Source organism: Acinonyx jubatus, chromosome E2 (assembly GCF_027475565.1).
Source record: "Acinonyx jubatus isolate Ajub_Pintada_27869175 chromosome E2, VMU_Ajub_asm_v1.0, whole genome shotgun sequence".
NCBI lineage: Eukaryota > Metazoa > Chordata > Mammalia > Carnivora > Felidae > Acinonyx > Acinonyx jubatus.
The window spans coordinates 57,271,167-57,299,017 of record NC_069396.1 but is presented as its reverse complement, the minus strand read 5'-3'; the positions used below and the strand labels follow the sequence as shown (position 1 = coordinate 57,299,017).

General features: G+C 45.7%; 2 protein-coding genes across 2 annotated transcripts in view; one reads left to right on the top strand and one right to left on the bottom strand.

Annotated features, from left to right (window-relative positions):
* Nucleotides 1-26,318, bottom strand: part of NLRP2 (NLR family pyrin domain containing 2) — a 32,396-nt gene extending 6,078 nt beyond the window's left edge. The window contains exons 1-7 of the mRNA XM_053210113.1: nucleotides 26,039-26,318; nucleotides 19,333-20,920; nucleotides 11,875-12,045; nucleotides 9,695-9,859; nucleotides 7,832-8,002; nucleotides 7,319-7,489; nucleotides 4,789-4,959 (exon numbers count right to left, since the gene is read on the bottom strand). Of these exons, the coding sequence (XP_053066088.1) occupies nucleotides 4,789-4,959; nucleotides 7,319-7,489; nucleotides 7,832-8,002; nucleotides 9,695-9,859; nucleotides 11,875-12,045; nucleotides 19,333-20,920; nucleotides 26,039-26,318 (2,717 nt within the window). The remainder of the gene's footprint in view (nucleotides 1-4,788; nucleotides 4,960-7,318; nucleotides 7,490-7,831; nucleotides 8,003-9,694; nucleotides 9,860-11,874; nucleotides 12,046-19,332; nucleotides 20,921-26,038) is intronic.
* RDH13 (retinol dehydrogenase 13) overlaps nucleotides 1-27,851 on the top strand; it is a 280,844-nt gene that overhangs the window by 69,818 nt on the left and 183,175 nt on the right. The window lies entirely within an intron of this gene.

Sequence of the window (27,851 nt, the reverse complement as noted above, 5' to 3'; positions counted from 1 at the left end):
ACCCCAATGTTTATAGCAGCATTATCAACAATAGTCAAAGTATGGAAAGAGCCCAAATGTCCATCGATGGATGAATGGATAAAGACAACGTGGTATATACATAAATGGAGTATTACTTGGCAATCAAAAAGAATAAAATCTTGCCATTTGCAACAATGTGGATGGAACTGGAGGGTATTATGCTAAGTGAGGTAAGTCAGAGGAAGACAGATATCATATGTTTTCACTCATATGTGGAATTTGAGAAACACAACAGATGAACATAGGAGAAGGGAAGGGAAAGTAAGACAAAAACAGAGAGAGGCAAACCCTAAGAGACACTTAGGAATAAACTGAGGGTTGCTGGTGGGGAGGTAGGTGGGGGATGGGGTAAACAGGCGATGGGCATTAAGGAGGGCACTTTTTGGGAAGGGCACCGGGTATTATATGTAAGTGATGAATCCTTGGGTTCTACTCCTGAAGCCAAGACTAACACTAACACTGTGTGTTAACTAACTTGAACTTAAATAATAAAAAAGGCTTGGATTTGATATTTGAAAGAAAAAAAAGGAATAAAGGATGATGTATGAAGGATCTCATTCCGAGCAAATAATATACAAAGATTCAATGTGTTTGTGCATACATGAACACACACGTATGAGTTAAGGTCACGTATTTAAATTTACCCCAGGATTTGGGAGAGGCTATGAGTAATATCAAACATTTAGCATACTTCCTGGCACAGTAAATGCATATGTATTTCATTATCATAACCAACTTTCCTGATGGACATGACTTACTCCATTTCCTAAAATGTACAACCGAGATTATACCATCAGGAAGTTATGGCTGACTAGATACTTCCCTATGCCAGAGCACATGGTTAGAAGAGCCCCCTCCCCATCACCGTTAACATCGTCACCTTCCTGCAAACAGGCACGTGCCATGAATCATAACAACCAGTGGTTTTCCACCTGCGATCTCCAGGATTTGTTCAGTTGGTATTCTTACCAGTGCAAACTGCAGTCATGCTGAGAGCTTTAACAATACCGTTGTCTGGGTTTTACTTGAGGAGATCCCGACTGGAGTGGTCTGAGGCACAGCCTGGGTGGGCGTTGGCATTCTCTAACCTGCAAGCATTTCTACTACTCAGTAGAGGCTGAACAGCATGACTTATCGTCTTGTGCTGTAGAGGTCAGAAAACTGGTTACCATTTGGGGGTCCTTCACAGCTGGGTTCCAGACCCCAGTGCATCTGAGTGAAGGTACCTAACTCATGTGGAATTGTGAGACAGAACTGAATTGAGGCCATTTATCTGCCGGTGGAGGCAACATGTCAAATCCCTACCTCTCTGGAGGCTGGGAGCTGGGGCACCGGTGACTGCCTCTCCATGCCTTAGGCATTGCATCCTCAAAATGCTTCACTGGTGTCCTTTGGATGGCTTAGACTAGAGAGTATTCCTTTAACCACACTAGTGACTTTTCTTCCCCAGATTTACTGACGAATAATTGACGAATAAAAGTTGTATGTATTTAAGGTATACGATGTGATGATTTAATATACACTGTGAAATGATCAACAGTCGAGTTAATTACTACATCTGTCAGCTCTCACATAGTTGCTTTTTTTTTTTTTGAGAACACTAGATTTGCTGAGAGTAGATCTTATTTCTTATTGTCGAAATGTAGAAGTTTCTGGAGATTTTCTTTAATCCTTGTTGACATATAATTGACACAAAACATCGTGTAAGTTTAAGGTGTGCAATGTGCTGATTTGGCACGTTAATATATTACAACATGATTAGCACTGTAGTGTTAGCTGATACCCCCATCCTGATACACTATCTTCATTTCTTTTTTGGGGGAGAACATTTAAGATCTATTCTTTTTAAAAATTTTATTTTTATTTTGGAGAGAGAGAGAGAGAGCACACAAGCAGGGGAGGAGCAGGGGGGGAGAGAGAGAAAGAGGGAAAGAGTGGGGGAGAGAGAGAGAGAGAGAGAAAGAGAAAAGATAGAAAGGTGGGGGGGAGACAGAATATCTTACGCAGGCTCCATGCTCAGTGTTAGGCTGATTGGCTCAATCCTATGATCCTGGGATCATGACCTGAGCTGAAATCAAGAGCTGGACACTCAACGAAATGAGCCACCCAGGTGCTCCCTAAGATCTGTTCTTTTAAATGCCCGTTAACTATAGAGAACACACTGATGGTCACCAGAGAGGAGGTGGGTGGGGGTACAGAATAAATAAGGGATGGGATGGAGGGCGCTTGTGTGATGAACACCAGATGTTATATGGAATTATGGCATCACTATATTGCACCTGAAACTAATATTACACTATATATTAACTATACTGGAATTAGAAAAAAATCTATGTTAGCAAATTTCAAGTATATTACACAGTATTATTAGCTATAATCTCGATGCTATACGTTAGATGTCTGGAACTTACTCATTTTTCTAAATTTATTTATTTTGAGAGAGGGAGAGAGAGAATGAACAAAAGCAGGGGGAGGGGCAGAGAGAGAGAGGGAGAGAGAATCCCAAGCAGGCTCTGCACCATCAGTGTAGAGCCTGATGAGGGGCTTGAACTTCCCAACCGTGAGATCATGACCTGAGCAGAGATCCAGTCAGATGCTTAACTGACTGTGCCACCAGGTGCCCCGGAACTTCTTCATCTTCTGGCTGGAAGTCTGTATGCTTCCCTCAGCACCTCCCCATTTCCCCCACCCCTCAGCCCCTGGTAACTATCACTCTACTTTTTGCTTCTATGAGCTCAGCTCTTTTAGATTCCACATATAAGTGATGTCTTTGTCTTATTTTACTTAGCCTACTAGCCTCGAGCTTCATCCGTGCTATCTCAAATGGCAGGATTTCCTCCTTTATCATGGCTAATATTCCATTGTGTATACATATCTCACTTCTTCTTTATCCAATCCTCTGTTGATGGACACTTACGTTGTTTCCCATCTTGACTATTGTGAATAATGCTTCCACAAACATGGAGGTGCAGATACCTTTTCAAGACCTCGTTTCCATTTCCTTTGGATATATATCCCGAGGTGGGATTCCATATGATACATCAATTTTTAGCTTTTTGAGGACTCTTCTTACTGTTTTCCATACGGCGGTACATTCCTACCAACGGTGCAAAAACATTCCCTTTTCTCCATATCCTTGCCAATATTTGTTACCTGTGTTCTTTTCGATGACAACCATCCTGAAAGGTATGAAGTGATATCTCATGTGGATTTGATTTCCATTTCCCTGATGATTAGTGCTGTTGAACAGTCTCTCACCTACCTGTTGGCCATTTGTCTGTCTGATTTGGAAAAAGTCTATTTAGGTCCCATTAAAAAAAGTTGAGTTGTAGAAGTTCCTTATCTATCTTGGATATTAATCCCTTATCAGATATGTGGTTTGTAAATATTTTTCTGTAGGTTGTCGTTCATTTTGTTGACTGTTTCCTTTGGTAGACACAAGATTTTTAGTTTGATGAAGCCCCACTTGTTTATTTTTGCTTTTGCTGCTGGTACTTTTTGGCATCATATATACAAAATCATTGCCAAGACCAATGTCAAAGAGCTTTTGCCCTATGTTTTCTTCTAGGAATTTTACAGTTTTGTGTCCTAAGTCTTTAATCCATTTTGAGTTTATATTTTTTTAATTTAAAAATTTTGGTGGGCACCTCGGTGGCTTAGTCAGTTAAGCGTCTGACTTTGGTTCAGGTCATGATCTCATGGTTAGTAAGCTCGAGCTCCATGTTGGGCTCTGGGCTGACAGCTGCATCCTGTTTTGGATTCTGTGTCTCCCTCTCTCTCTGCCCCTCTCTCGGTTCCTCTCTCTCTCTCAAAAATAAACAAACATTAAAAATTTTATTTATTTATTTATTTTTGAGAGAGAGTCAGAGTGCGACTGGGGGAAGGGCAGAGAGAGGGTGACACAGAATCTGAAGCGGGCTCCAGGCTCCGAACTGTCAGCCCGATGAGGGGCTTGAACCCACGAACGGTGAGATCATGATGCTTAACTGACTGAGCCTCCCACGCGCCCCATTTTGATTTAATTTTTGTGTATCGTGTATGGGTTCAATTTCATTCTTTTGCATGTGGATATCCAGGGTTTTTTTTTCAACCCTCTTTACTGATGAAATCATGCCTTCCCCATTGAGTGCCCGTGCCCTTGGCAAAGATCAGTTGACTGTATATATGGGAGGGGTATTTCTGGGTCGTCTATTCTGTCCTTTTGGTCTATGTATCTGTTTTTATGCCAATACCATACTGTTTTGATACCACAGTTTTGTAATATAGTTTGAAACCAGGAAGTGTGATGTCTCCAGCTTTGTTGTTCTTTGTGAGAACTGATTTGGCTATTTGGAGTCTTTTGTGGATGCCTACAAATTTGGGGATTTAAAAACAAAAGTTGTGGGGCGCCTGGGTGGCTTGGTCGGTTAAGCGTCCGACTTCGGCTCAGGTCATGATCTCACGGTCTGTGAGTTGGAGCCCCACGTCGGACTCTGGGCTGACAGCTCAGAGCCTGGAGCCTGTTTCATATTCTGTGTCTCCCTCTCTCTCTGCTCCTCCCCTGTTCATGCTCTGTCTCTCTCTGTCTCAAAAATAAATAAACGTTAAAAAAAAAATTAAAAAAACAAAAACAAAAAACAAAAGTTGTGAAAACTGCTATCTTTTTTTTTTTTTTTTTAATAATTAGATTTGTTCCAATCTCTTACACTAGAGCTGGTGGTGGTGGTGGGGGATTGGTACACTATTTTATTTCAGATACAGATTAAAATTCAAAAAAACATAACTTACCATAGACATTTGAGGTTACACATTGGCTTCTTCAAAGCCTCACACAGAAACTTCAGTCCAGTAATTCCTATGTGATTCAGCCCCAGATCCAAGTGCGTAAGGCTTGAATTTTGCTGGAGAAGTGTTGACAGATGATGACAGCCATTGCTGCCTATGCTGCAGTACCAAAGCCTAGAAATCAATCACACAGGGAAGATGAACTCTGTGAGTCCTCCCTGGCGAGATGCACCAAAGCCAGGACTGCCGACCTCAAGCCATAGCTTGTACACAAGCTAGCAGACAACGAGACGTGGAAATGACATCACGGAGGGAGTCACAATTACTACAAAAGTGATTACATAGGCTGCCCCCCCCCACCCTCCCCATTCCAACACATGCAAAGGTGTCTACATCCTAATCCCTGGTCCCTGTGAATACGTCACATAACATGGAAAGGAGACTCTGCGGGTGCCGTTGAGTTAAGGATGTGGAGATGGGGAGATTACCCAGGTGGGCCAATGCAATCACAAGGATCCTTATAAAAGAAGGAGCATGAGAGTCACAGCCAGGAGGGGGAGATGGGATAAGAGGGACAAAAGGACATTTGAAGACGCTATGCTGCTGGCTTTGAACATGAAGGAAGCGGCCTTTAGGAACATGCAGGTGCCTTTAGAAGCTGGAAGAGGCCAGGAAATGGATCCTTCCCTGGAGACCTCAGAAGGAACACCACCTTGCAGACACCTTGATTTTAGCTCAGTGAAACTCATTTTGGACCTCTGGCCTCTAGAACTTTAAGACAACGAGTTTGTGTTGTTTTAAGCCTCTTCGTTTGTGACAATTCATTACAGAAACAATTAGGAAACAGTCATGTGATACATCCAGGGATGTGCAGTCATAGACAGCCTTTGAGAGGAACCAACATACACCTCTTAGGCTTGGAGATTTGTGAACTGATGGAAACTCCCAGGACTATGGAGTAACAGAGGAAGACCCCAGCAAGACAGACACATGAAATGAAGCTCTGACAACTTAGTAAAGTGGGGGCATGGCTCACAAAACAGAAACAGGTGAGGTCCAGAAAGAAGATTTGACCTATATTTTCTAAGAGTCAAATAACTCCACCTACACCCAGTTGCAGATAGAACTTATGTTACACATGTTATCAAAAACATTCATTTAAAAAACCCAAACACAGGCACTTGGGTGGCTCATTTGGTTAAGCATCCAACTTTTTTTTTTTAATTTTTTTTTTAACATTTATTTATTTTTGAGACAGGGAGAGACAGCATGAATGGGGGAGGGTCAGAGAGAGAGGGAGACACACAGAATTTGAAACAGGCTCCAGGCTCTGAGCTGTCAGCACAGAGCCTGACGCGGGGCTCGAACTCACAGACCGCGAGATCATGACCCGAGCCAGAGTCAGATGCTTAACTGACTGAGCCAGCCAGGTGCCCCAGCATCCAACTTTGATTCAGGTCATGACCTCACGGTTTATGGGTTCGAGCCCTGCGTCAGGCTCTGTGCTGACAGCTTAGATTATGGAGCCTGCTTCGAATTCTGTGTCTCCCTCTTTCTCTTTGCCTCTCCCCCATGTGTGCTCTGTCTCTCAAAAATGAATAAACATTAAAAAAATTTTTTAAAGGTTAAAGAAAACCTCAAACAAACCTCGAAACCAGTGACATCCCCCAAATCCCTACAGATTATTGACACTATATCTTGTATTTTTTCTTTTTATAAAAAAATGTTTATTTATTATTTTTTTTTAACGTTTATTTATTTTTGAGACAGAGAGAGACAGAGCACGAACGGGGGAGGGGCAGAGAGAGAGGGAGACACAGAATCGGAAGCAGGCTCCAGGCTCTGAGCCATCAGCCCAGAGCCCGATGTGGGGCTCGAACTCATGGACCGTGAGATCGTGACCTGAGCTGAAGTTGGAGGCTTAACCGACTGAACCACCCAGGCGCCCCCAAAAATGTTTATTTTTGAAGGAAAGAGAGAGAGAGACAGAGTGTGACTGGGGGGAGAGGCAGAGAGAGAGGGAGACACAGAATCCAAAGCAGGCTCCAGGCTCTGAGCTGTCAGCACAGAGCCCGACGCGGGGCTCGAACTCACAGATCGTGAGATCATGACCTGAGCCGAAGTTGGACGCTTAACTGACTGAGCCACCCAGGCGCCCCATATTTTTCTCTTTTTTTTAAAAAAAAATGTTTATTTTTGAAGGGAGAGAGAGAGACGGAGGGTGACTGGGGGAGAGGCAGAGAGAGAGGGAGACACAGAATCGGAAACAGGCTCCAGGCTCTGAGATGTCAGCACAGAGCCCGATGCGGGGCTCAAATTCATGAACCGTGAGGTCATGACCTGAGCCGAAGTCGGACGCTTAACCGACTGAGCCACCCAGGCGCCCCTCTTGTATTTTTTTTCTACCACTGGGTCTCATCAGATCTAACCGTCAGCACCATACTTGGGGTTATCAGAGGAATTAGTGAATGCTTGCATCTGTGTTACTTGAATCCAGGATACACGAATGCACATACACGCAGTATAGACTTACACCAGCATCTGTAATTGACAGTCCGGGTAACTCAAGCCCTCGCACAGAAGTTTCATCCCTCCATTTCCGAGAGCGTTCTTTGCCAAGCACAGGTGTGTCAGACTCTGGTTGACGATCAAAGCAGAGGAGAGCTCCTTGCAACAGGCTTCCGTGAGGTGACAGTTTTCCAACCTGCCGAAGCGCCATACAAGCAGTAAGACGGCGAAGACATTTCCGAAGCCCGATTTTCTTGGCCATCCCCAAAGGCTCGAGGTCCCAGCTGTATACAGCTCTTGTTGGGAATCCACTTCCTCTCTCATCCTGCGGATAATCCTCACAGCCATGAAGGACCAGGAGTGAGAGAAGAAAATGCACGAGCCACCCGCCTGGGACCAGAAGCGGAAACCAGGTATCCACATCAGGGGGAAGTCCCATATGGGTCGCCCAGCAAATCCAGGTGTTACCAATGCTGTTCCCCATTGTGGCCCCAGACCCAGTGTGGAGATGCTCCACGGGAACGGAGGCGGCACTTACGACAGCCTCTGCAGGAAGCACTTGGGGTGTCTCAGAGTCTTGCATAGCAACCTGGCACTCTCATCTGTAAGCTCATTTGCTGTCAGGTTCAGGCATGTGAGGGACTGGTTGATCTCGAGGGAGGAGGAGAGATGGGCCCATTGCTGAGCAGAGGCAGAACAAGATACCAACCTGCAGGAGAAAGGGGAACAAGTTCTTGAGAACCAAACCCTGGATAACGGTCTCCAGTTGTGCCCCTCATTCCACTCCATCATGTCACGTCCTGGACTTAATTGTGTGAAGCAGCCTCTAAGTGTGGTCCCCGGGCCAGCCGCATCATCATCACCTGGTAAGCAGTTAGAAATGCAAGTCCTCAGACGCTCTGGATGCGGAATCCATTGATCTCTGTTTTAGGGGGTCCTGAACCACCTGGAAGATTCCTGGGCCACATATCCAGAAGTTGCTTCAGAAGATCTGGGTGAGATCCAAGAATCTGGATTTTAACAAGTTCCTAGGCGATGAAGCTGCTGCTGGTCTGGAGACCACAAGTTGAGAACTATTTATTTGGAAATCCAATCAATCAAACACATCAGGCAACAAGTCGCCCATACCCTATTCCTGAAGAGAGAGATTCTTACCATGGACGAATGGAACTTCACTGGGGCATTATGTGTATTGTGGCCTTTGGAGTGGGGTTTCTTACAAAAAAAAAAAATCCCAGTTCTGCCATTTACAGTATATGAAACGGTGGCCAAGTTACTGAACTTCATCAAACCTCATTTCCACCTTTAAGTTGAAAATAAGTCCTACCCTCATGCTGAGTGTTGATTAAGGTTGATAATTCACAGGAAGTGCTAAGTGGACTGTATATCATATAGCTAAAACTTACTAAAATCCAACAAAAACACTTTTTCTCTTGGAGTGTGTATTCTCATAGACTCTCTATAGAGAATGTCTATAGAGATTCCTCCCTAATAGAGGAATCAAATTTAACCAGGGCATTGGAACACAAAAGAGAATGTTTAATGGCTTCCAATAAAAGAAGCTAAATTTATAGGAGTCTCCTTCTTCCATCGTGGTATTCGTTTATTCCTTGAGAAACAAGTTAATGACCAAAATCTTCAAACGGCACAATTTCTTTTCCTGGTGAATCCTCACAGGAAAAAGAAAGGAAGGTCGTAGGGATGGTGAATAGTGACAATGGCTACTACCAATAATGCAACGATGAATACTTGTGCGCTTGGACTTGGTTTCATTCATTCCTCAAATCCTCGTGAGATGTGCACTACTCCATCCTACTGATGGGGATAAGACCTACTTCAACAGCCCAAGGTCATACCGGTAGAGGCAAAACCATAATTTGAGACCAACAGATCACCTTAAACGTCTTGCTATTGCTGCTCAAATGTGGTCAAGGGGGGATCAATGGAACCTGACGATGAGTGACGAAAATCATCGCCCGGGCAATCATGTGGAGAACATCCCCAAACGGGAGATCTCTCAACCCAAGAAAGGGGAAGTCTGATGCTCCTAAAGCATCCTTGCCTGGACAGAGGAATCTGGACAAAATCTGGCATTCTGAATCATGACATAAGAGAAACATAAGCCATAAACAAATTCTCTCTGATAGAGGAGGATATCAAGTTTCTGAGTGTTTCTGTGGACTTGGGGATCTTATGGACAGTTATCCAGGCTGTTCAATGATCAATACAAGTGGAAACTAAACTCCCACCCCATTTTCTGTCCTGGGACATGTGCCCTGTATAGTACTGTTTCTAAGCAGAAATAAGGGATTGTCCCCCACCCCTAATTTACACAGAATTGATATAGAAGCTTGAGGCAGCTCTGTTATGTGCTGGGTTTTTCAGTGACGGTGAGATATACCTGAGGCATTGCAGATTACATTTGGGGTGTCTCAAGATCTCACACAATATGGGAAGCATATCATCCTGGTCATTTCCTTGAAGGGTCAGATGGGTTAGTGTCTCGTGACCACCAAAGACAACGCAGAAATCCCGGTAAGCATCCGCTGGGGAAACATTTTTGAGGCTAGGGCAATGAGAACAGAGGTGAAATCTTGAGTTTCTGCATACACAGAAACAAAGGGTGGCAACAGGTTTAAACACTAGAAATTACTGTTCCCGTTTTTTGCCTTCGTTGAGGTATTTATTGTCAAACTGTATACATGAAGGTGTACGAGTTCATGTTTTGATAGACACGTGCCTTGTGAAATCATCACCACCATCAAGCTCAATCAAGCTACTTAACGTACCTATCACCTCACATAACCACCATTTCCATTTTTATTTTATTTTATTTTTTTTTTTGTGGTGAGAACCCTTGAGATCAAGCACATTTCGTGTATCCGATGCACTAGTAACTGTTGTCACAATAGTGTAAGGTTAGGTCTCCAGAACTCACTCATTTTGCAGAAACTGGAGCTTTGTGCCGCTTGCCTAACATCTAATTTGAGAAGCTATCAGAAGCCTCCACTATTTCAGTCCTCTCAAACTTTTACAGAAGGGAAGCTGGTCACCAACAGACATTTCAGACAACAGCTCTTCTTCTACGGCTTGTTGAAAAAGATAAGGAAGGGGAACAGTCCCTTTCCCTGAAGTGTTACCAACGGGCACATTTCAGGAGCACTATGTCCTGCTAAATATGGTGCATTCAGAATCAGGATCCCATGGAAGTGAGCAAGAACTTTTCTCTAGGTGGAGAAAGAAATCTATGAACGAAGACACCCGTAGCTGGAGAAGGTCTCACTGGTACCAAAGCCCCTTTGCCGACTCAGTCAGGTTTGCTCTCCTTCCCTAACCACCCCATGCAGCCCGCCCACATGGGAGCTTGCAGGACGCTCCCTGCACACAAGCTGCACAGGTCGAGACGAGCCTCATGTCCAGGGAGACTCGGAAGTGCTGCCTCAGGTGGACAGGCGCACACTCTGTTCCAAGTACAAGTGTTTAAGTTCTGTGATGAGCCCCACCCTTTCTTTCCAACTTCGTTCAACTACACAGATTTTTGGATCGTATTCAGATCGACATACACCCAGCCCAAGCGAATTTTAACTTTACACAGCCCAGCTCGCAGACCAGTCTCAGCATCATCTCCAACGGGGTTCCCCATCAGGGGTGATTCTGTACACTCTCTGGGAACACCTAGAAATGTGTGGACAAGTTTTAGGTTGTCACAACGGGGTGTGTGTGGGTGCCACTGGCATCTGGGAGGCAGAGGCCGGGGCTGCTGCTAAAAATCCTACGATGCACAGGACAGCCCCCCTCCAGCCCAAAGTGTCAGTAGAGGTTGAGAAATCCTGCTCTATGTGTAGCCCTGTGGTCGTCTTAACGGGATTAAAACCTCCCCTAGGATCTGGATGTTCCTTGTGGGGTTTTGTGGACATTCAAACCATATTTCACTTTGTATTAAAATTACTTGATTAAAAAAAAAAGCAGAACAGTGGTTGCCAGGAGCTGGGGAGAAGGGATCCCGGGGAATTATTGTTTAATGGGGTCAAAGTTTCAGTTTTACAATGTGAAGGGAGTTCTGGAGATGGATGGTGGTGATGGTGATGGTGGTGGTGGTGGTGGTTGCCAAATACACTTAAAAATGCATAACTTTACACTTAAAAATAATGGTGAGTTTTATGTTATATCACAATAAAAAAACTGGAAAAAATTACTTCATATGATTCAGTAGAATTCCTCGTGTTGAGTACCCACTTGGGACTCTGGGAAAGAAATTCAGGGGCGCCTGGGTGGCTCAGTCAGTTAAGTGTCTGACTTTGGCTCAGGTCATGATCTCACGGTTCAAGGGTTCGAGCCCCGCATCGGGCTCTGCACTGATGGCTCAGAGCCTGGAGCCTGCTTCGGATTCTGTGTCTCCCTCTCGCTCTGCCCCTCCCTCACCCATGCTCTGTCTCCCTCTCTCAAGAATAAATAAAAAAACATTAAAATTTTTTTAAAAAAAGATTAAAAAAAGAAATTCAAATATTACTCCAATATTAAAAATGTAAGAAGCTTGGCTGTGCCATGGGGGTCTTAATCCAGGGGTTAGCTTCCACTTACGCCACTTTCTGAAGATTATGGGTAGCAGAGGAGAGTTTTTCACAAAGAATCTTCACTGATGAGGTACTCAGGAAGGTCTGACTGATATCTAGAAATACCAGATCCTTGTTGGAGTCGAATACGGAACAAAGGTCCATCCAGAAAGGAAGTACATGTTCATCGTTCTGGGACCTATTGGGAAGAGGTAAAGGAGTGAATTTACCGAATGTTGCTGGAGAGAAAACTAACAGTTCGCCATCATTGTGAAGACATTTAGGGTTGCTCTGGGCCTACACCCCTAATAAATAAGTGTAATTCTAAAAGTGAGATAATTCCATCAGTTAGCATCACTATCCAACAACCAATCGTGTCAACAGAGAAAGATAGATCACAACAGTCTAATAAGGTTGGGATAATCCAAAATTCTAAGTGGATCATTGATAAAGATTGAGAGTGAGGGGCTCCTGGGTGGTTCGGTCGATTAAGCATCCAACTTCAGCTCAGGTCAGGATCTCAGTCCGTGGGTTCTAGCCCCACATTGGGCTCTGTGCTGACAGCTCAGAGCCTGGAGCCTGCTTCGGATTCTGTCTCCCTCTCTCTCTGTTCCTCCCCTGCTCATGCTCTCTCTCAAAAGTAAATAAACATTAAAATAAAAATTAAAAAAAAAACATTGAGAGTGATATACATGTAAATAGAGGATATTTGAATGTCTGATGGTGGATCCATACACATGATATTCTCAGTCTGATTTACAACTCTATTTGTGACCTAAAAGGATATCCAGGGTGCCTGGGTGGATCAGTTGGTTAAGTGTCCGACTCTTGATTTCAGCTCAGGTCATGATCTCAAGGTCCTGAGACTGAATCCTGTGTTGGGCTCTGTGCTGGGCGTGGAACCTGCTTGGGATTCTCTCTCCCTCCGCCCCTGCCCACGTGTGCTGTCACCTATGCACACGTGCTCTCTCGCTCTCAAAAAAAAAAAAAAAGTCCATAAAAACTTGAGAAAATGCAATCTTTTTTTTCAATATATGAAATTTGTCAAATTGGTTTCCATACAACACCCAGTGCTCATCCCCAAAGGTGCCCTCCTCAATACCCATCCCCCACCCTCCCCTCCCTCCCACCCCCCATCAACCCTCAGTTTGTTCTCAGTTTTTAAGAGTCTCTTATGCTTTGGCTCTCTCCCACTCCAATCTCTTTTTTTTTTTCCCCTTCCCCTCCCCCATGGGTTTCTGTTAAGTTTCTTAGGATCCACATAAGAGTGAAAACATATGGTATCTGTCTTTCTCTGTATGGCTTATTTCACTTAGCATCACACTCTCCAGTTCCATCCACGTTGCTACAAAGGGCCCTATTTCGTTCTTTCCCATTGCCATGTAGTACTCCATTGTGTATATAAACCACAATTTCTCTATCCATTCATCAGTTGATGGACATTTAGGCTCTTTCCATAATTTGGCTATTGTTGAGAGTGCTGCTATCAACATTGGGGTACAAGTGCCCCTATGCATCAGTACTCCTGTATCCCTTGGGTAAATTCCTAGCAGTGCTATTGCTGGGTCATACGGTAGGTCTATTTTTAATTTTCTGAGGAAACTCCACACTGTTTTCCAGAGTGGCTGCACCAGTTTGCATTCCCACCAACAGTGCAAGAGGGTTCCCGTTTCTCCACATCCTCTCCAGCATCTATAGTCTCCTGATTTGTTCATTTTGGCCACTCTAACTGGCATGAGGTGATATCTGAGTGTGGTTTTGATTTGTATTTCCCTGATAAGGAGCAACGTTGAGCATCTTTTCATGTGCCTGTTGGCCATCCGGATGTCTTCTTTAGAGAAGTGTCTATTCATGTTTTCTGCCCATTTCTTCACTGGGTTATTTGTTTCTCGGGTGTGGAGTTTGGTGAGCTCTTTATAGATTTTGGATACTAGCCCTTTGTCCGATATGTCATTTGCAAATATCTTTTTCCATTCCGTTGGTTGCCTTTTAGTTTTGTTGGTTGTTTCCTTTGCTGTGCAGAAGCTTTTTATTTTCATAAGGTCCCAGTAGTTCATTTTTGCTTTTAATTCCCTTGCCTTTGGGGATGTGTTGAGTAAGAGATTGCTATGGCTGAGGTCAGAGAGGTCTTTTCCTGCTTTCTCCTCTAGGGTTTTGATGGTTTCCTGTCTCACATTCAGGTCCTTTATCCATTTTGAGTTTAGAGAAAATACAGTCTTTAAGTAATTACATATCCATATACACAGACATATCAGAGAATGTTCATTTTGTTCTGGGGGTAGGGTTTGTGTAGGTGACCCGATTTCTCTATCTTTTTCAACATTGCTTTAATTTTCTTTTTTTAAAAAAAATTTTAACGTTTATTTTGTTTTTGAGACAGAGAGAAAGCATGAGCAGGGGAGGGGCAGAGAGAGAGAAAGAGACAGAATCTGAAGCAGGCTCCAGGCTCTGAGCTGCCAACACAGAGCCCGTCACGGGGCTCGAACTCATGAACAATGAGATCATGACCTGAACCGAAGTCAGACGCTTAACCGACTGAGCCACCCAGGCACCCCTGCTTTAATTTTCTATTCATGTGTGGGACGTTCGCAGTCGGTGGGGGGGAGGGGGGGGAACTGATTTTCAGGAAAATGGTGCAAACACTCTAAACCAAGACATGTCAGAAAATGAAAACATTTTAGTTACCGATGGAGAAATCCTATGGGACCTAAGGGATAGTCTAATATCTGAAGGTTTTCCTGGAGAAAAACAAAGGTGTAAGTGCCCAAGGAATAAAGGTAACATGTCACTGAAAGAAGCAGCTGGTACTTTCAACAATTTCAGAATTGGGCTTTTTTTTTTTTAAGTTTATTTAGTCAGAGAGAGAGAGAGAGAGAGAGAGAGAGAGAGCAGAGGAGGGGTAGAGAGAGAGGGAGAGAAAGCAAATCCCAAGCGGGCTCCACGCTGTCGGCACAGAGCCTGACGTGGGGCTTGAACTCATGAACCGAGAGATCATGACCTGAGCCTAAATCAAGAGTGGGATGCTCAACCAACTGAGCCACCCCAGTGCCCTTAGAAGTAGGCATTTAAAAAAAAACTAAAAAAAAAAAAAAAAGAAGAAGTAGGCATTTAAGGGGCACCTGGGTGGCTCAGTCGGTTAAGCGTCCGACATCGGCTGAGGTCATGATCTCACGGTTGGTGAGTTCGAGCCCCGTGTCAGGCTCTGTGCTGACAGCTCAGAGCCTGCTTCCCATTCTGTGTCTCCTTTTCTCTCTGCCTCTCCCCCACTTGTGCTCTGTCTCTATCAAAAATAAATAGATGTAAAAAAATTTTAAAAAAAAGAAGTAGACATTTAAAACCTACTACTCTCCAGTGGGTACTGTGGCTACTTGGAAATAATAGCACGGAGGCACAGAAAGTGTCTAACTTGCCCCACATCATCACACACTAACAGAGACAGGACTCAAAGTCAAAGAATAAGATCCCAGCACCTGTGCTCACCTCTTACCATCTTCTACCTATCAGCTCGCAACTGAGTTCCACTGATTTCCAATCAAGGCAGTTGGTTTTCAGAGCATTAAAATGTATCTGAATAATTAACTTATTATTTCCATCCCGTCCCTAAGCCTTTTGAGGGTGGTTACTCAGTCACCCTCTCTTTTTTAAAAAATTTTTAATGTTTATTTATTTTTGAGAGAGAGACAGATTATGAACAGGAAAGGGACAGAGAGAGAGAGAGAGAGAGGGAGAGACAGGAATCAGAAACAGGCTCCAGGCTCTGAGCTGTCAGCACAAAACCCGACGCGGGGCTCGAACTCACAAACCTTGAGATCATGACCTGAGCTGAAGCCAGACGCTTAACCACTTGAGCCACCCAGGTGCCCCAGTCATCCTCTCTTCTGAAGGACAATTTTCCTTCCTCCTGCAGAAGGACAAGGTTATACAAGACTGTGTTTTGGGGATGCTCTCCCAGAGGCACTAATGGAGTCCTAATTTTATTTGGGTCAATGTCAATATCTTCCTAAGGTTCAAAAGAGCCCAGAGAAGAAACAGTTTCCAAAGACAGAAGCTTTGTTAGTAGACTTGACTGAAGAGCAAGCCCTACACACAGGAGACAGTTTGTGGTTTGAAATAGGGGAAGGAAAAAGAAATCAGACAGAAGTTAGATTCGGTCAGCTCTAGGGCCCTGGCTGTTTTAAGACAAGGTTATACCTTTGGTTTTTTTAGTGGTACTTGCCCTGAATACAGACACATTTAAAATAAATGACCTAGGGGTGCCTGAGTGGCTCAGTCGGTTAAGCGTCCAACTTTGGCTCAGGTCATGATCTCATGGTTTGTGGGTTCGAGCCCCACATCGGGCTCTGTGCTGTCAGTGTGGAGCCTGCTTTGGAGCCTCTGTCCCCTTCTCTCTCTGCCCCTCCCCTGCTCGTGCTCACTTGTTCTCTCTCTAAACATTAAAATAAATAAATAAATAAATAAATAACCTATCGTAAAACTTGAGGCACCATGAAGATGAGCCATTATCAACCTAGATTCGTGACTTTTCTTTAAAAATATTTTTAATGTTTATTTATTTTTGAGAGAGACAGACAGACAGAGAGAGACACAGAAAGGGAGAGACCATGTGAGCCGGTGCGGGACAGAGAGAGAGGGAGACACAGAATCTGAAGCAGGCTCCAGGCTCTGAGCTGTCAGCACAGAGCCTGATTTGGGGCTTGAACTCACAAGCTGTGAGATCATGACTTGAGCCGAACTTGGACGCTCAACTGACTGAGCCACTTGGGTGCCCTGAATCTGTGACTTTTCAAAGAGCATGGTCTATGTGCTCTGGGGAGTGAGGGGGAATCTGGGGCTGTGTAGGGTTAATGTCAGCAACTGTCTTATCAAGATAAGAAAATCAAGCCACTATGAGTGAAGTCATATGATTTTTGTCTTTCTCTGACTAATTTCACTTAGTATAATACCCTCCAGTTCCATCCATGTAATTGCAAATGGCAAGATTTCATTCTTTTTGATTGCCGAGTAATACTCCATTGTATATATATACCACATTTTCTTTATGCATTCACTCATCAAAGAGACAAAACAGATGAACATAAGAGAAGGGGAACAAAAATAATATAAAAACAGGGAGGGGGACAAAACAGAAGAGACTCATAAATATGGAGAACAAACTGAGGGTTGCTGGAGGGGTTGTGGGAGGGGGGATGAGCTAAATGGGTAAGGGGCATTAAGGAATCTACTCTTAAAATCATTGTTGCACTATATGCTAATTAATTTGGATGCAAATTTTAAAAAATAAAATAAAAAAAAGAATAAAGCAAAGATTTGGGGGGGGGAAAAGATAAGCCACCAAGTAGAGAAAGTGATTTGATTAGAAGGCGTCTTGTGACTTAACCATTCTGAGAGTTGCAAACCAGCAATGCAATGCTATGGGGTTGCTATGATGGGGCAGCACAGAAGGGAAAGTAGCAAACAGCATGTGAAAGGAACTTTCATGAAAAGCAGGAGTTTGCATTACAGACCAGAATGGTCATAATTAAACCTAAAGACATCCATGCTGCCTTTTCTCCGATGGGAGCTCTGAGAACCAAGCAGCCGGACTGTGGTTAATGAAATGCCACTTAACACTGGTGCCATTGCTGGTTTTAGCCAAACCAAGGTTAAAAAGAAACAAAAAGGTGGAGGTTCCTCAAAAAAATTAAAAGTAGAACTACCTTACGACCCAGCAGTAGCACTACTAGGAGTTTATCCAAAGGATACAGGAGTGCTGATGCGTAGGGGCACTTGCAACCCAATGTTTATAGCAGCACTTTCAACAATAGCCAAATTATGGAAAGAGCCTAAATGTCCATCAACGGATGAATGGATAAAGAAGATGCGGCTTATATATACAATGGAATACTACTTGGCAAAGAGAAAGAATGAAATCATGCCATTTGCAGCAACATGCATGGAGCTGGAGGGTATTATGCTGAGTGAAATAAGTCTGTCAGAGAAAGACAGATATCGTATGTTTTCACTCACATATGGGTCTTGAGAAATTTAACAGAAGACCATAGGGAAAGGGAAGGGAAAAAAATAGTTTCAAACAGAGAGGGAGGCAAACCATAAGAGACTCTTAAATACAGAGAACAAACTGAGGGATGATGGGGGGAGGGGGACAGGGGAAAATGGGCGACCGACATTGAGGAGGGTACTTGTTGGGATGAGCACTGGGTGTTGTATATAGTGAGGAATCATGGGAATGTACTCCCGAGGCCAAGAGCACATTGTATACATTGTTAGCTAACTTGACAATAAATTATATTAAAATAAAATAAAATAATAGCTCTGATACTCTAAAACAAACAAACAAACAAACAAACAGGAAAATAGAGACTATTTTGACTTGGGATCTTGGATGGGATAGAGACAGGAGGTTATTCATGCAATTTTGTTTTCATCCAAAGCATTTCTTGGAGGACTCTCCTGCAGAGGAAGGACTTAGATAAACCAGCATGTGGGCCTGTCTAAACACTTGGATGAGAGAAGAAACAAAATCAGAATATGGATGAAGGGATATGGTCTGTGGACTGCTGGTGATCTGGGAGGTGGAGAGATGTTCACGCCAACCTGTTGTGCGCCTCCTAACGCTCCCGTGGCAGTGACTCAAGTTTCATGTGGAAAATAGACACCTCCCCCAGGAAATCAATGAGGGCATTTTATTCTGGCCCCATGAATGTGCATGAGGGTTTCAGATACTGATTTTGGAGGACAACTTACGGGTTAGGAAGAGGTGAGTGGATAAGATAAACATCAGTATGTTGGGGGGCCCTACACAGGACCATGAGCAGTGATCATGGATTGTGACTGTAGGACTTCACAAGCCAACGGACTTGAGTCTAATCCCACTCAAGCACCCTTTTCTGAAAACCAATATCTTCATCTCGACCCGGAAGATTACACGGCACCCATGGGCACCGGGTGAGCAGCAGCATTTGCAAACTCTGTAGGAGCTCCGTGGATGTTACTGGAGCCTACATCAAGAATAACAACGCCAACAGTCTGGGGCCACCCTCACGGTCTCCGTCCTGTTGGGCAAGGCGCCTGTGGAAGGACTCCCCTTCCATCATGGTGGCATGGAGCCTTCCCACCCCTAGTTGATTCAACCTCTGACTTCACATCTTTAATGCTTTTCTACCCATCATGCCAAATGGGACAATTGCCCAGGAATGGGAAACCTATACAGCCAACATGTGAACTGAGACAGGCTGGGCCGTTTGCAAAAACTGCTCAACTAAGGGAAACAGACAGGTCTCAAAACACTATCTGGTTCCCATGACCCCATTCCTAGTATGAATATAGCACTTCCCACCTTGAGTGGCAAGCTGGCAGGAGAAATTGTGGCCAGAAGCCCGTTCTGACCCTCAGCCACACGGAGCGGAAGTCGGCCCCGTTCCGGGTGCCGCAGGGTGGGAGGCTGAGGGCGGGGGCAATTCACAAAGTGAACCGTGAGGCTCCTTACCCGGCAGCCTGGGCCTCGGACCCCGACGCGGTGTCGTCGTCCAGGAACACGCCCTTTTCCACCCGCAGACGCAGTTTCTGCAGCCGTTCGCAATGCTTGAGGCAGAAGGACGCGTGCGCGAGGTCCGTGGGGTCTTTCAAGTGCAGGGACACTTCCGTGACCTGGGCCACGGCTTCCTTCACCAGCGGTTCGTCCTGCGATTCGTAGAGACGGCACAAGGTCTCCCTCGTGTCCGTCACCGAGGAGAAGGGGCCGTTCTCGGGGGACCTCACGGTGCACGCCAGCAGCTCGTGCTTGAGCTCCGTGGACACCGGGCAGCCGAAGGCGGCCCCCAGCTCCCTGACCCGGTCTTCGTTGGCGAGGCCGAACAAGAAGCGCCCCACGTGGGCCAGGTGGGGGTTCCGGCGCCCTTCCTCCTTGGAGAGCAGCCTCCGCACCCCGCGAGCGCCCCAGCCGGGGCCGCCCTCGCCGCCGCCCAGGACGTAGAGCGCGGCCGCCAGGAGGTGCTGCAGGCTCAGGTGCAGGAAGCGGTAGCAGCCCGCGCACTCGCCGCTCTCCTGCAGGAGGCTCCGGTCCACGAAGGGGCGCAGGTCGGCCTCGCGCACGCCCAGTCTGCGCAGGTCCCGGGGCTCAAACAGCGAGGTCTGCGCCCACACGCCCTCGGCCGCCAGGAGGCACAGGGCGCGCAGCGGGGCCCGGGGGCGCGGGCGCGGGCAGCTGCCCGGCGCGGGCGCGAACCGGCTGCACAGGAAGCGCAGCAGCAGCGACGTGGCGGTGCGGCACGTGCGGCCCGGGTGGTCGCCCTCGTCCGCGGGCAGCCGCAGGCAGGCGCCCAGCATCCAGCACACGGCGGGCGCCGAGCCCAGGCGGAGCAGCGCCGCGTTGCTTCTCATCAGCTGCCAAGCGCGCCGCGCCTGAGCCTCGCCTCCCAGCTGTCGCCGCAGATACGCCCTGCGCTCCGGCTCCGAGAGCCCCTCGACCTCCACCAGGAGCGGCTGCTCCACCACCAGCCGCAGCTCCCCCAGGGCCTCGGGCCGCGTGGTCACCAGGAGCGTGGCCGCGGGGAGCAGCTTCCTCTTGAGCAGGCCCCCCAGGAGCACGGGCGCCGGCCGCCGCGCGCCCCAGTCGCCGCCCAGGTCGCGCGCCAGCGCCGCGGCGGGCACGCGCAGCTCCTCGAAAGCGTCGACGACCAGCAGGAGCGTCCGCGCCCGCGCGAGCAGCCGCGGAAGGGCCCGGCGCGGGCCCGGGGCGCTGTCGGCCAGCAGCTCTGCCAGGGTGCACGGCCCCCTGCGGCTGAGCGCCTTGCAGCTGAGGTAGAGGGCGGCGGGGCGGGCGCGGGCCTGGCCGGCCTGCGTCCAGTCCAGCATGCACTGCTTGGCCAGCGTGGTCTTCCCGACGCCCGCGGCACCGTGCAGCACCACCGTCTGTGCGAATGGCCCTGCAAGCATTTTAGCATTACAGGATGGGACCAGTGTCTCGTATCTCTGAGTGACCATGTGGATGTTTTCACTGGCTTCTGGCCAAAAGTTCTTCTTCCTGCTTTGCCAGACCTCCTCTTCCAATATACTTCTATATTCATCCTGTTTACCTTCGGTGATAGGAGGTAGGGGATAGGAAGGACATAGCTGGTTATTCATTAGGGGGAAAAATACTGTGTGTTAAGTAGGAAAGGAAAACTAGAGAAGTTTACGAATAGCACCAGGCTCATCCAGGAAGACAGGATACAGACCTGGCTCCTCTCCTTTCGAATCTTCCTTCGCTTCTTCTGGGTCTGTGACATCTTCTCCCTGCATTTGTGCAAGCACTGCAAAATACAAATTAAATGGAGCTTGATGTAAATACAGGTGAACTGCTTTTTTTTTTTTTTTTTTTTTTTCAGAGATACGAGGTTGCAAGGAGTTCAGATTCTAAGTTCTTTGTTCGTATGTGCTGGGAGGTATGACAGCTGGGCTTAAAGAGATGACTAGAGCAAATGACATTCTAAACCATAAGAGACTCTTGGATACGGAGAACGGACTGAGGGTTGATGGGGGGGTGGGGGAGAGGGGAAGGTGGGTGCCGGGCATTGAGGAGGGCACTTGTTGGGATGAACACTGGGTGTTGTATGGAAACCAATTTGACAATAACTTGTATTAAAAAAAATTAAACCAAGTGACAGCCCTCTTTAGTAACATCAAACTCCCGGATGAGACACCCAGAACAAGAAATGTTTGTTCTATTTGCTCATTCAAAACTCAGTGTGATCTATGGAAACTACTTATCTCTCCCCACCGGACTAGAACATGCACCAGGATATCAGGGGATAGACCTTCACCATACAGCCCAACCCATTATAGCTGCTCAAGTATCTGGGTAAACCAGTAGTGTTATGCCTGTGTGGAATGCCAGAGAATTCCTAAGTATCTGCCCGAGCTAAGAGTAAAATCTGTGTACATCAAGACCAGCACATGAAGGTTCTTGGCAGCATCATGCAAGGCAGTCAAGTAGAAAAAATTCGGGGCGCCTGGGTGGCTCAGTCGGTTGATTGATCGACTTCAGTTCAAGTCATGATCTCGGGGCCCATGAGTTCGGACATGAGTGCTGACAGCTCAGAGCCTGGAGTCTGCTTTGGATTCTGTCTCCCACTCTCTCTGCCCCTCCTCTGCTCACACTCTGTCTCTCTCAGAAATAAATAAACATTAAAAAATTTTTAAAATATATTTTAAAAAAGTGGAAAAAATTCAAGCATCCATCCATCCATGAGTGGGCAATGTGAGTGTGACTCATCCATACAATGGAATATTATTCTGTAATAAATATGGATGAGTTCACGATATATCCAACAATATGGACGAACCTCAAAAAGATTATGCTAAGTGACAAAGAGACTCAAAGACCACATATGTCCAGAAGAGGCAATGCTAGAGACACAGAAAGTAACAGTTGCTTGGAACTGGGCGACAGAGACCAGAGAGTGACTACATGTGGACATGAGGGGACTTTATGGGGTGATGTAAATGTTGTAAAATTGGAGAGCGGCCATGGTTGCGAAAGTCTACATTTACACAAAATCATTAGTAGTACATTAAAATTTAGGATACATAACATTTATGATACCTAAATTGTACTTCACTAAGGCCATTTAAAAAAATACCATCAGGCCAACTTAAGAAATTGACTGATGTTAAACTGACCACAGCACTGGTTGAGGCAAGACACCTACCTCTGGCAGGTCTTAATTTTCTCATCTGGGAGTTCTATATTACTAAAGTCTGAGCATCTGAAACTGAAAAAAATGATGGAGAAACTCTATACAATACACTCCTTTTCTGTGAACTACAGAAATTCCAATTCTTTCCAATGTTCATTTCCCCGCTTTGTTCTTAAGGAAGGGAAGAAGGTATTTTCTGAGAGACATTTCAGGATTATAAATAGTGGAGGGAAATGAGGTTGGAGAGAGATGGAGAGTCCAGTAAGGGTGGGTGGGGGGAGGGAGAGGAGAGGTCACTCAGGTTGCTCCAACATTGAGCATTCTATGACCAACCTGGCTCCTCTTCTCCTGAACACCGTTGTGTCTCTTCCAGGTTTGCACATTTTGGTTCCGGAGTCCTGGTGATCCCTGAGAAAAAAGGGGGGCATTTGTAGGCTTGTCACTATGTAGCATTGCAACTTCTGCCCAGGGAAGAGAGTGGGACTTTAAGAAGGGTCATGTTTGACAACTGGGTTTCGATAGTTAAGCCCGGATTACATGAACAGGATGTTAACGTGATACTGGAGATAAAATCAAAGTGTGCCAAGCCATGATGTCAGGCTTACATGCCTCTGTGGCAAGTGGGTTCCTACGCAGTTCAGAACACACAATGTGTGTTCCGTGTCAGGGAGGTGAATGCAGAATAATCTCCAAAGGCAGAAGGAGCCCTAAGACTGAAGAAAAAGGCTGACAAGTCCAGTTGACAAGAAATGGCTTATTAAGAAGCATGTCGAGAACATCCACAAGACAAGAAGATCTTTGGAACCCTGCTTTTATAGCTCTAGAGGCTGGGAGTACATGTGTCGAGGAGAAGAACAGATGTGTTCCACAGTCCTATCTCCAGAGCAGATCAAGGACATTATGCACTGAGGGTGTACTTAAGGGTGTGGTTAAACAAAAGGAAAGACAGTGGACATGGGGGGGGGGGCTGGGCTCAAGAACACTGCAGGTCACAGAGCAGTCATCATGGTGGATTTGTCCTAGGTGTCACCAGTCAAGTTCACACAGTGAGAGAAATGGGCACGTATACACCATTACTTCCTCCTGAGGGCATCAGAAACCTTCCATGCGTTAATTCCCGGGTTTCTAATAAGGTGGTTAAAGCTTCACTGTCCTGGGAGGGGCTATAGGAACAGGGGGGAGTCACGAAGGGAGAGGAAATACTTCCAACTCAACACTGGATAAATGAAGAGGGGAGTCTAGGAGGGTCTTGCAGAAATACCCAGGAGGCAACTGGCTGGAGTATCCATAGTTGTACCTTTGCTTTTCAAACCAGCCTCTGGTTTACTGTTGGCTTGAGCCCAGGTCATGTTGTTAAAGGTACTGGTGATTGATGATGTCAAGAGAAGAGAATGTTGAAAATCACAAACTCAAAAATCCTTTTGGCCAGGGTTAGCAGATTTTTTTTTTTTTTTTTTTTTTTTTTTTTTTTTTTTTTTGCTACTGCAAAGGACCAGACAGTAAATATTTCCTGCTTTTCAGGCCACCTCTCTCTACCTTTCCCCTTGTGAGGCAAAAGCCGTCACAGATAACGTACGAGCAAATGAGTACGCCGTGTGCAAAGCACACTTGGTTTATGAATACTGATGTTTGAATTTCACAGGGTTTTCATAGGCTGGAAAATAGTCTTTGAGCCCTCCCCCCCCCATACAATTTGTTCCTAGCATATAAGATGCACAAAAGCACATGGCGGGCCAGATTTGGTTTGTGAGCCAAGGTTGGCCAACCCTTGCTGTAGGTCTGTCTAAAATCCGGACAGTCCAGATTCCAAGGGAAAGCTCACTCTTTCCAGCATCTGTGTGTATTTACACATTTCTACTGTAAATACTGCTTTTTTGAGCTCCTTTCCCTACGTCTTAACTCTTCACCCACCTGGATGGCAGCAGAAATGAGGGCTTGGCTTTCTTTGCATCCTTAGTGCTCAGCACCACATTTTGTCTATTTAAGACAAGCTCCTGAATTCCAAAATCTCTCTCTCTCTCACAAACACACACACACACACACATACACACACACACACACACACACATACACACACAAGACTGTAAATGAGGTAACTTACTTAATGATGGAGGCTTATTTCCCAGAAAAGACTTCAAAGCTACTTCTAGGAAAGGAGGGAGAAACTGCACTTTTCAGAGCCAAACCCTTATAGGTATCCAACTCTGAGTAGTTTCTTCCAGTTATTTCTAAATTCGTCATCTTCAGAGGCCAGCTAGGGATGAAAACCCTCGCCTATCTATTTGAAGATAGGGAACATTAAAGCTAAAAATGGATCCCTGGATGGAATAAAATTGGCCTTTTTTTTTTTTAAGAAAAATAAAATCGTAGGATAGGAAAATGATTTTGAATACCCTTGCTGAAGAGCAAGAGAGAAAATGTCCTCTAGAGCACAGTGGTCTCCAAGACAAATGTAACACCTGTCACAAAAGTATGTGATTTCGTATCTTTCTAGGAACCACATTATGAAAGCTGTGAAGAGGTACAGCTGATTTTCATACTTTTTTAATGTAGCTCTATGTAAAATACTAACACTTAGATGTGTAGTCGGTATAAGAGTTGTTCATGAGATAGTACGTAAAACTGTGCAGTTAAAAGCCCGTGTGTATTTTATCCTTGCAGCACACCTGAATTGAACCAGCCACACCTGAAGTGTGTACTAACCACATGTGGCCGCTCTGTTAGGTGTCAGAGCCCTGGATGATATTATAAAACCTTGGGTGCACACAGGTGTCACCTGGGAAGCGGTTAAGAACCTGACACCTGGGGGGAGACACAGATCACTTAGCTAAATAATGATCTCCGGTGGTAGGTTCTGGACACCAGCATATTTAAAGCTCCTGAGGACATCGCCCCTAACAGTGAAAGTTGACAGCCACTAACCTAAAACACAGTTCTCCACTCAGGGGACATTTGCCAGTGTCTAGAGACCTTTTTGGTTGTCACACATGAGGGGAGTATGCTGCTGGCATCTAACGGGTAGAGGTGTTGGGATGCCAACACTGGGGCCCCAGGGGTGTTGCCAAATACCTCAAAGGAGGTTCCCAGCCCCACACGTTGTTAGTGCTGCTAGTCAAGGGGAAGGTAGGGGTTTGCATATTGAGTGTGCATCAGAGTGTATGGAAGCAAACACCCTAAGTGGGAACTGAAAGTGAAACAGAGTGTGTACAATAATTTAACATCTTGGAGGAGGTATGGAAGAATGGGATCATGAATATATTCTCTAAGGAACAGCTTTGGACAGAGCGGATGCAGAGGGAGGAGGCCAGGGGAGGTATACAATACTTGGGCAGAGTGGAAAGAGCTGGAAAAGACTTGGAAAAGAGCTGAAAGATACCACCAGACTTAATGAAGGTCTAGCATTTGGGTTCAGGGCAGGTAGCCTCTCCAAAGCTCAGTGTTACTCTTGTGCATCTGAAACCTTAGAGGCTACTACTCTTTCCTCCTATGACACAGTGTGGACTCATTTCTACTTACCCCTGAGCTCATCCTTTGCTTTCTCAGACAGATCTGTTCGGTTCATCTTGTCAAAGACTTGGATGGTCACCATCTCTACCCAATGGCTGGGGCAGCGGTTGGTGAGAATTTCTGCCAGCTGCTTCCCATCGGCTTCCTCTACCTCTGTCGGAGGGATGTGCTGTAACTCATCTTGCAGGGAAAGGGGCCTCAACAGAGACTTGAACTCGTTCAGTTCATCCTGGCTGAGCTGTTCCAGAAGGGGCTGCAGGTTGAAACCCAGCTGTGCAGCAGGTACCATCTTGTCCTACAGGAGAGATCCGAGCTTTGGGCATTAAAGAAGAATCAAGGGAGGAAATGAAAGAGAGCAAATTGGCACTCCTCTCTCAAACACCAGTTGCCTCTGTGTTGGGACTGGGCAATTCTCACTGCCCAACTGCTGCTTTAAGAACAAACTCCCCGGGGCGCCTGGGTGGCTCAGTCGGTTGAGCGTCCGACTTCAGCTCGGGTCATGATCTCACAGTCTGTGAGTTTGAGCCCCGCGTCGGGCTCTGTGCTGACAGCTCAGAGCCCGGGGCCTGTTTCAGATTCTGTGTCTCCCTCTCTCTCTGACCCTCCCCCATTCACGCTCTGTCTCTCTCTGTCTCAAAAATAAGTAAATGTTAAAAAAAATTTAAAAAAACAAAAAAAAAGAACAAACTCCCCAAAAGGCCAAATTCACACGAAACTCCCCTAGTTTTTGGCTGGATACAGTGGTTCACATTTTTAGAACCTGAGACCCTTTTGAGAGTGTGCAAATCCCTGAGGGTAGGTAGGAAGTCCATGCTGATGGGTCTTCTGGACTTAGCAGATCACCTGTTAGTTTTATTAAATTTGGTGGACAAATGAGCACTACCGACTTTAGCTCTCTAGGACCCTTGGCTCAAACACGCAAACTGTTCAATGAATAGAATTTCAAATACATGTCTCTTGAAGTCAGGAGATCACTCTTTTTAAGCAATAGTATATTGAGAAGGGGTACCACTCAACTGCCTGGTGAGCCTCTGTTAAGATGCTTTCAAAGTCGAGACCATTCTGTAGTCAAAGCCCCTTACGTCCGAATTTCCAGTTGTAAAACAAGTATGCTGTCACCCACCATATTAACTGGCTTTGGGCCTTTGTTTATTCAAGTAGAAGCTCCCGCTGGGTGCTGGGAACAATTTTAGAACTGAAGGGACTACTATAAAGGTGGGTAAGAAACCTGCCCACTTGGGGTTTATGTTCAATTTTGGGTACACATACATGGTATGGGAGAAGCAGACATTTCACACATAAACAGAAACAAGTGACATCAAAATATGAAGATAGGGTGATATAGAGAAATAGAATGAAGGGAATTTTGCAAGACGTGAGCATGGACATTTTCTCAGAGGAATAGGTCAACTGCTAAGATGCAGACAAGGAGCTGCCAGATGTGGGAATTTTGTGGGGGATAAATTCTAAGCAGAGTGAACAAGGTGTATGAAAGCTCAAGGCTGAGTGGAGCTCAGCAGGTTGGAGGCAAACAATACAGGTACACAATTGCTACAGCAGATGAGCACAGGATGAAACTCATACCCAAGGGTCAGATCTCTGATCATGAAGGCAGTGGCATGGTAAATTGGGATTTTTATAATTTGATTCCAGGTACAGTCCAGCAGGCATGCCACACCATCTGTCCTATACTCAGAAGCACTTTGTCTTGTTGCATGGGTAGGATAGAGAGCCGTACCAAAGAGCTGGTAAGGGAAATGTATTCATGATGCTTGAAGATGGTAAGGAAGGCTTTACTGGAGAGAGGCAGCTACAGCCGGGG